At 51.7% G+C, this 9259-nt stretch overlaps 1 protein-coding gene across 1 annotated transcript in view; it reads left to right on the top strand.

The window, feature by feature from the left end:
- Positions 1-2377: 2377 nt before the first annotated feature.
- The window catches only part of ZAN (zonadhesin), a 32009-nt gene continuing 25127 nt past the window's right edge, over positions 2378-9259 (top strand). The window contains 10 exon segments of the mRNA XM_079719058.1: positions 2378-2460; positions 3494-3546; positions 4027-4173; positions 4315-4586; positions 4772-4859; positions 5641-5793; positions 7923-8087; positions 8425-8516; positions 8700-8778; positions 8870-9016. Coding sequence (XP_079575184.1) covers positions 2384-2460; positions 3494-3546; positions 4027-4173; positions 4315-4586; positions 4772-4859; positions 5641-5793; positions 7923-8087; positions 8425-8516; positions 8700-8778; positions 8870-9016 — 1273 coding nt within the window. The 5' untranslated portion in view covers positions 2378-2383.

The raw sequence follows: 9259 nt of genomic DNA, 5'->3' as shown, positions 1-9259 counted from the left end.
TTTTCCTGTGACTCACCTCTTTCACTTAATAATACATCCAGATGCTCTTTCCACTGTCGGAATATATGATCTACCATGATTCCTTTTTTCCTTTAGTCAGGAATGAACTTTAATAAACAATATCATAATATTAATATTTTTATGTTATTTTTTAAATTGTGGTAAAATATACAGAACATGAAATTTATTTTCTTAACTGCTTTTAAGAGTACGGTTCTGGGCTTCCCTGGTGGCGCAGCGGTTGAGAGTCCGCCTGCCGATGCAGGGGACACGGGTTCGTGTCCTGGTCTGGGAGGATCCCACATGCCGCGGAGTGGCTGGTCCCGTGAGCCATGGCCGCTGAGCCTGCGCGTCGGAGCCTGTGCTCCGCAACGGGAGGGGCCACAACAGTGAGAGGCCCGCGTACCGCAAAAAAAAAAAAAAAAAAAAAAGAGTACGGTTCTGCAGCATTAAGTACATTCATATTGTGCAACCACTACCAGTGTCCATCTCCAGAACTTGTTCATCTTCCCAAACTGAAACTCTGTCCCCATGAAACACTAACTCCCCATTCCCCTTTCTCTGGGGCACCCACCATTCTACCTTCTGTCTCTATGAGTTTGACTACCTTAGATACCTCATATAAATAGAATCATGCAGTATTTGTCCTTCTGTGACTGGCTTATTTCATTAGCATAATGTCCTCAAGGTGCATCCAGGTTGTATCAGGTATTTCCTTCCTTTTCAAGGCTAATATTCCATCGTATGTATATACCACATTTTGTTTATCCACTCATCTGTCTATGGGCCCTTGGGTTGTTGTCACCTTTTGGCTATTTTGATAATGCCGCTATAAACATGGGTGTACAAGTATCTGTTCAAATCCCTGCTTTCAATCCTTTTGGGCATATACCCAGAAGTGGAATTGCTGGGCAATATGGTAATTCTACTGTCAATTTTTTGAGGAGTGCCATTCTTTTTAATACCTGTATAATATTCCTTCATATAAATAATATTCCTTGAATACGATCCAAACACACATCTCCTGGCAAACATTTAGGTAACCTCGATTTCTTTTCCTAATGTAAACGATGCTGCAATTAACGTCTTTAAGGTATGTACATCTTTGTGAAAATACGCACGTATTTCTGTGGGAAGACTCCTACAAAGGTAATGCTGGGTCAAAGATAAGCACATTTGAAAGTTAAATGGTCATTGTCAAATTATCTTCTAAGACGTTTTCACCAACTTGCAGTCTTAGCATCAATGTATTTGAGTGTGTCCACCTGCATCCTGGCCAACACTCAATGCTTCAATCTTTTAAATTGTTGTCAACATGAAAGTTGTAGTTTTGATTAGCATTTCCCTTCTTATAACAGAAGCAGAACATTTTAAAATTTTTTATTTAATATTTATTTATTTATTTTTATTTGGTTGTGTCAGGTCTTACTTGTGGCTTGCTGGCTCTTTAGTTGCCGCATGTGGGCTCCTTAATTGTGGTTCACCTGCTCCTTAGTTGTGGCATGTAAACTCTTAGTTGTGGCATGCATGTGGGATCTAGTTCCCTGACCAGGGATCAAATCTGGGCCCCCTACATTGGGAGGGTGGAGTCTTAACCACTGCACCACCAGGGAAGTCCCAGAAGCACAACATCTTTTCCAACGTTTACTGGCTGCTTGTAGGTCTTCCTCTGTGACTTGTCTTTTTCAATTCTTTGCCGAGAAGCATTTTCAGTCCTCACTTTACTCCATCTTTCCGTCGCCTTCGACACTGTTGCTAGCTATAGAACTTTAGGTTTGAAATGGTTTTCTGTTGGAATTCTGCAGACAATGTTCCACTGCCTCATAGAATCCATGGTTGCTATTGAGAAGTCCCATGTCACGCTGATTCCTGATCCTTAGTATGTGACCTGCTTTCTTATGTCTGAAAGTGTTTAGGATCTTCTCTTCAGCCCTGATGTTCTGAAATTTCATGACATGCCTTTCATGGGTCTCTTTGCCTTCATCGTACCAAACCCCTTTTAATCAAGAGACTCATACATCTGTTCTGGGAAATCTGTGGTTTTTCTTAAGTAACTTCTTTTCCTTTGTTCTTTCTTTTTTGAACTCTTCTGGTTGAATGTTAGGCTTCCTGGACCAACCCTCCAAGTCTCTCTCTTCTTTCTTTCTTTCCTTCTCTCTTGCTCTCATTTTTATTTCTCTTGATTTCAATGTATAACTCTTCTACTGGCTTTTAAATTTCAGCCCTCATAGTTTTCATTTCCCAGAGCTTTCTTGTGTTCTCTGTCCAGTTTTCATGGCATCCTCAGGAGGGTGCCAAGCGAGGAGGGGCGGGGGTATAAGGTGGCGTGGGCCCCTCACTCTGCCTTCCTCCTCTCCCCTGAGAGCTGCCTCTGAGGTCCTGCATGGCTCCTCCAGTCTGGACTCTGATGCTGCTGCTGGGGGCTGCCTGGGGCCAGGGCCATATGCCTGCCCCTGCCTGGTAAGCTGGGCTCAGGTGGCAGCTGGGGGTGGCTCTGAGGAAGAGCGAGGGGCAAAGCTGGAAGGGGCAAGCGGGCTAGCGATGAAGGGCACAGCCCTGGGAAGGAAGGCGGGAGCCTGATGGGTGTGAGAAGGATGTTGAACAGGAGTGGGTGGAGCCCCGCAGCCCACAAGCCTGGACCTGAGACGTGTGAGCAGCTCAGTGGGAGCAGGACAGAGCTGAAGTGCGAGGACAGAGGAAGGAGGTGCAGAGCCGGAGAGACAGGTCTGAGGATGGCAGGGGAGGAGAGAGAGGTCGGGCCCTCAGAAAATGGACAAAACCCAGAGCAGACCCAGCGGACAGAGAGACAGCAAGTAGGAAGCAGCAAGAAATGATGGGTGGCTTGGTGTCCTGGAGCTTGTTTGAGGGGATTTGAACGAGCAGGACTTGAACTACTAAAACAAGGGGCTGTTCTACGTGGCCCACACCACCTGGAAAAGGGCAGCTGGCTTCTCTGTGGGATTTGTAAGGTGTTGCTCATTGTGTGTTCAGTTGGGGCAATACCATCCCTGACACCTACCTGGCAACATGGGGCCCATACAGTCCCTACTCTGTGGGGGAAACTTGGGCTATAGCACAGGAAGACCTCGACCTGAAGGAAGGAGATTGCTCAGGTTCCAATGCTTAGGCGCTGTGTGAGAATTCCTATATAAAGAAACTGGTACAAAGAAACTGGTTCTTTCTCATGCAAGAGAACCCCGTGTGACATCCAGGGCATAGAGGGGTGGAGGGACCAGTGGGGATGTGGGGAGCTTGGAGGGGAGATGCTTTCTAGGAGACAGACGACAACTTAAGGTGAGAAGGCTGTGAGTGACCTTTTTGGAAACCTTCAAGTAAATATATGTCACTGCATACACGCTGATTGATACAATATGGATAAAAAGAAAGGAACAGTCCTCCAGAAAGCTCACAATCCTGGAGGCTTAACAGTTCTTGGTAATGACAAGGATCACATTTTTTTTTTTTCTCTCTCTGTCTCCAAATCAATGCCAAGGAAAGAGAAGCCTCTGGATTGGAAGCCCGTCTCTCGCAGCTCGAGGGAAAACTGTGAGTTGGAACCCAGGGCTGCTCAGTCCCTCCCAGGGGTGGCCACCCCAGGTGCCCTCAGGCAGGGTGATGACATAAATATGTAATAAATGTGTGAAGGGCGGCCCTCAGAGGATGGAGGGTGGAGGGAGCCGGGGAGGAGTCGAGTACAAGTCCCTCTTGAAAGATCCACATTCAGATGAACAACAACGGAATGTATGTTGCCCAGACAAGCCTGCCTGACTGGGACCTCCGTTTGCAACCCCTGACCTAGTCATTCTGCCCCTCACCGACCCCAGCCCTGAATTTCTCCTAAGAGAAGACTTATTTCTCAGCTTCTCTTTCCCAAATCTCTGCTCTGGACCCTAAATCTTAGTGGCCACCTTGCAACCCTGCTCTGCTTCCCTCCCCCCACCTCCTACCCCCCCAGCCCCATTGGCTCTGCAGCCGACCCCCTCCCCTCTGCCCTCTCCTGGCCTCACAGTGGCCCTTTCTTCCCAGCCGTTCTCACCCAGTGTGATTTTGAGGATGACTCCAGACCCCTCTGTGATTGGAGCCAAGTGTCCAAAGATGACGGGGCCTGGACTCGGGCCAGTGAGCCCTCCCCCACCAGCAGCACCGCGCCCCCCGGCGGGTATCCCAATGGAGGTGAGGAAGCCAAAGGTTTAGGGAGGCACCTGGGAGGTGGACGCTGGCGGATCTGGGCGCAGGGAGGCGGCCGGAAGTGATACCTGGGCTCTGGGAAGGTGGGGGGCAGGGCCTCACCATCCCTGGCTCTGCCTCCCCCAGAGGGCTACTACCTGCACATGGACTCCAACACCTTCCCCCCGGGCGGGGCGGCCCGCCTGCGCAGCCCCCCCATATGGGAGCAAGGCCCCCTCTGCGTGCGCTTCGCCTACTACATGTTCGGGCTGTCGTGGGGCGCCCAGCTCAAGCTGCTGTCGACCACGGGCCCCAAGGGCAAGGGCCCCAACGTGCTCTGGAAACACAGGAACACCCAGAGCCCCTCCTGGATACCCACCGCCATCACGGTGCCCATCGGGCGCATCCTGCCCAGTCAGGTGAGGCCGAAGGCACAGCCTGGGGTCCCAGTGGGAATCTGGCTGTGGGGAGTCCAGGAGGGGCTGGGCTGGGACAAGGAGGGGGCATGGGGGCATGGGGGCTGGGCCACCTGAATTCAGGCGGGAAAGTGGGAGCCCGAGGCGAAGGGGCTCACAGCGTGGGTGATCCCTCCTCCCTCCCGCAGCTGACATTTGAAGGAATCAGGGGCAGCACGGCTTATCAGGACATCGCTCTGGATGCCATCTCTATACGTTGGGGCTCCTGCAATCGGGGTGAGCCCCCGCCCCTCCTCCTCTTTCTCCCCACGCCTGTACATCTGCCCAGGTGGCAGGAATAACTCAGGGACCATGACCCTGGTTTCTTCCAGAGTTGGGGCGACTTGCTTCCCTTTACTTCCACACCCCACACCTTTGACCCCTGAAGCAACCACATCTAAAGAGAGGTTCTCCTGGAACACAGAATTGTGGTGACACCTGTCCTAGAGTGACCAGCCATTCTGATTTGCCCTGGGCGGTCCCTCTTTTAGCACGAAAGTGCTGCATCGCAGGAAACCCCTCAGTCTTTGGCAAACCTGGACATTTGGTCAACCTGGCTGTTACCCCAGATCCATCCAGAATTAGCACTCTAGGCTGATGTTAGAGATTTGAGGGGAACGAATTCAAGGGAAGGAACATTCCAGAAGCTGCATGTAAGGAGCCAACACTTACTGAGCACAGGAACTGTGCTAGATGCTCCCACACGTGGTGCAACTTACAACAGGCAAGTGCTATTGTTCCCAGTTTATCGATGGGGAAACTGAGGTTTGGGCAGCCTAAGTAATCCGTGCCAGGAACACAGCCGCTGGGGAGCAGGACCATATCTGCCTTGCAAGCCAGCCATGGCTCACATTAGGACTCAAGAGTTCTGACTCCAGACTGAGGCATACTTTTCTTTTTTTTAATTTTTATCTTATATTGGAGTATAGTTGATTAATAATGTTGTGTTTGAGGCATACTTTTCTGAGCTGCCTCCCCTTAGAAAAAGCTAAATCCTTCCTCTTTTCTTTTCCCTCAGTCTGCATGATGCAAACGTGCAGTTTTGACACTCCAAATGATCTCTGTGGCTGGAGCTGGATCCCGACGGCCTCTGGGGCCAAGTGGGTCCAGAAGAAGGGGTCAACAGGGGTGCTGAACGTGGGGCCTGAGGATGACTTCTCTAGCCCTGGTAGTGAGTAATGGCCATGCTTCTTCCGTCCTTTGACTTTCTGAGCTTCTAGTGACCTTTGCGGGAGTTTACGATGTTTGCCTGACCACCCTACAATAACTCTCTTGGGATGGCCTGGGGCGAACGTCAGCAACCTCAGACCTCCATCAGCTTAAGTTACAGGACAGAAAACAGATTCTAAGCACCCAGCCAGCTTCCCCCACTGCCACCCCAAAAGCCCTATACCTGGTAGACCCAACACAGCCGACTCCTCACCTCTTTTCCCTGGCACCCTTCCTTCTTCATTCATCCAACAAATATTTATTGAGCACCTACAGTATGCCAAGTCCCAGGCCCTTGAGATGCATCAGCTTACAAAACAGACAGAGGACGGTGGGGGACAAGGAGGAGACAGTTCCTGAAACGATAAAGAAGTAAATTATATAAGCTTTCAGATGACCAGTGCTATCAGGAAAAAAAAAAAAATTGAACAAAGTAAGGGAATCGGGAGAGCAGGGTAGGGTGGGTTGTAAGTTTTAAATAGGGTGGTCAGAGTAGATCTCAGACAGGTCACATTTGAGCACAAACTTTTAGGAGGTGAGGGAGTGAGGCATGAAATTATCATCGAGGGGAAGAACATTCTAAACAGAGGGGCCAGCCATGCAAAGACCCTGAGGTAGCAGTGGGTTGGGGGGTGGGTGTTGAAGTGCAGCAAGGAGCCACGTGGCTGGGATGGAGAGAATGAGCTCAGAAGGGTCCTAGGAGGGGCAGACCATTGTCAGGACTGATTGTGGCTTATATTCTATGTGGATGGGGAGCCTTTGCAGGATTTCGAGCAGAGGAGTGACCTTATCTGACTTAACGTTTAAAAGGGTCACCTGGGGGCTTCCCTGGTGGCGCAGTGGTTGAGAGTCCGCCTGCCGATGCAGGGGACACGGGTTCGTGCTCCGGTCCGGGAAGATCCCACATGCCGCGGAGCGGCTGGGCCCGTGAGCCATGGCCCCGGAGCCTGCGCATCCGGAGCCTGTGCTCCGCAACGGGAGAGGCCACAACAGTGAGAGACCTGCGTACCGCAAAAAAAAAAAAAAAAAAAAAAAAAAGGATCACCTGGGTATTTTTGTACGAGAATCCACTGAAGGGACGGGGCAAGGACAGAGGCCATTCTTCTCCATCCTTCCCTCCCCCCAAATCCTTGCTCTCCTTCCTCTGATCTTTCCTGCTGCCTGAGGTTTGCTTTCTAGAAAGACCTGGTGAAAACCCCACCCCACGTTCATTCTAAGTCCCTGGAGAGCAGGGCAGGGCCAGCCCATCTCTGCATCCCCCTTACTATTTAGCACCAAATCCCATGCCCAGCAGTTTCAGTAAATGTTGCTGGGTTTGTTTGTTTTTTCCATTTTCTCTCTCTTCCTTTTTCCACCTTGCTCCCTTCCTTACGTTTTTCCATCTTTCCTCTTTTTCTCCGGCATCTCCTTTTCCATTTCTCAGACGTCCCAGTATCGACACTTGTTGCGTTCTTTCACCATTTTACTCTTTCCCTCCTTCTCTGTTGGCTCCTTTCTTTTCTCTAGCAGTTCTGCCCACTCCCTCCTCTTCAGCCGTCTTCTCTCCCTTCAGAAGCCCACCTTTCCGGGCTTCACTCTCCAGGCAGAACCCCGTGGGGCGTCCGGCACGTGCGTGCGCGCGGTCGGAGGCCTCTTTAATTCCCCCCTCCTTCCCACGGCTACCAGTTGCGTCACGGAGCGAGGTCCAGGCTGGTTGGCTGCGTGAGCTGGCGGCAGGGGGCAGGAGATCCCTGCCGGTCAGCATCAGATTGGGACTGTCACTACTTTGCGTGAATCAGCTGTGTCCAGTGGGTTAAGAAAAGGAAGAGGATGTGACTGTGAGGGGACCTCAAAAGTCTGAATCCAAAGGACAGGATTCTGGCTGCTTCTGAGAGGATGCCGCGTTTCCTGGGCGGCGACCGCGTCCTCACCCAGACCTGCCAAGCACTTCTGGAAGGAATCAAGGCCTCAGCCAGTCGTGTGATGGGTTTAGGCCCATCTCAGCGCTGGCTGATCCTAGGCAACTGTTAGGGCTCCCCAGGGCCAGGCTCCCTGCCCTCGCAGCCCCTATCCCTGTGCCACCCCCCACTTTACTGGCCTTTTCCTTCCCAGGTGGCTTCTACATGCTCCTGGACCCCAAGAATGCAAAACCAAGGCAGAGATCTGCCCTCCTGAGCCCTCTGATCCAGTCCTTCGGCTGCCTAAGCCTGTCCTTTCACTACACCCTACATGGCCAGTCTCCTGGCGCAGCCCTCATGGTCTATGCTTCTGTCTTGGGTGAGAGTGACAACGTCATGGCATTTACACTGTCCTGAGGCTCTTCTCCCAGGGTTGGGTTGACGAGGAAACGTGGGGGCATCTCTCGGGGTCTAGGGAAATCTGGGATACTTGCAAGATGATTCTGCGGAGTGGAATTTGGGAGTGGAAGGCACAGGGTTCTGGAAAAATAGATAAAAACGCCAGGAGAGTGAGAGAGAGAGAAGGACGTGCTTGCACGTGGGGGAGGGAATCCACTCCAAGTGGTCCCCCTGCTACTCATCCTTCTGAGTATAAGTTTGAAGTCATTTTCCAGCCCCCGTCATCTCACCGCTCTCTTGGGTTCCTTCCATTGTAGGCAGCATCCGGAAACACACACTCTTTTCAGGACAACCCGGACCCAACTGGCAGCCTGTTTCTGTCAATTACACAGGCCAGGGACAGATTCAGGTACAGAGGAGCAAGAGATCAGGTCTCCTTGGACATGGGAGGCGCACCTGTTATTGACAAGGATTGAAGTTCTGGGCCCTGGAAGCCAGGTGCCTGGGTCCCTGAAGAGAGTAAAATCAAATGGAGGGGGCTGAACATTTGGGCTGTTTCCTCACGCCCGGCCCCTTCTCCCTCTCTCTTCAGTTCACCGTGGTGGGTGTGTTTGGAAAGATCCCAGAGCCAGTGGTGGCGGTGGATGCAATCAGCATTGCTCCCTGCGGGGGTGAGAGCAGCTCTGAGAATGGGGGTTGGGGATGGGGGAGGAATAGAGAGCATGGCCCACATTTCTCACATCTCCCATTTTGATCCCCCAGAGAGCTTTCCTCAGTGTGACTTTGAAGATGAGGCCCATCCCTTCTGTGACTGGGTCCAGGCATTACAGGATGGCGGGCACTGGACCCAGGGAAGTGAAAACACGCTCATCCAGGGTACAGGCCCCTTGGGAGCCTCCCTTAATGGAGGTGAGGAGATGGAGGACCCCTCAAGCCAACGAGCTACTGAATCTGCTCCGAGCTAGGGGGTGGACTGGTGTGACTGACGCAAGATGTAGGTGGTGAGGATCAGCCAGCGGGTGTTTACTGGGAAGTCGCCATGGGGCCAGAGCTGTGGAGGCGACAGAGGTAGAGTGAGTTGAGGATTCTCGTGGTTCTGGGGTCACTTGAAACCCCCAGAAGATCCAGGTATAGTGCTTCATTGAGCCCAAG

The sequence above is a fragment of the Hyperoodon ampullatus genome (assembly GCF_949752795.1).
Source record: "Hyperoodon ampullatus genome assembly, chromosome: 14".
NCBI lineage: Eukaryota > Metazoa > Chordata > Mammalia > Artiodactyla > Ziphiidae > Hyperoodon > Hyperoodon ampullatus.
This window is presented reverse-complemented; position numbering and strand designations above follow the sequence as displayed.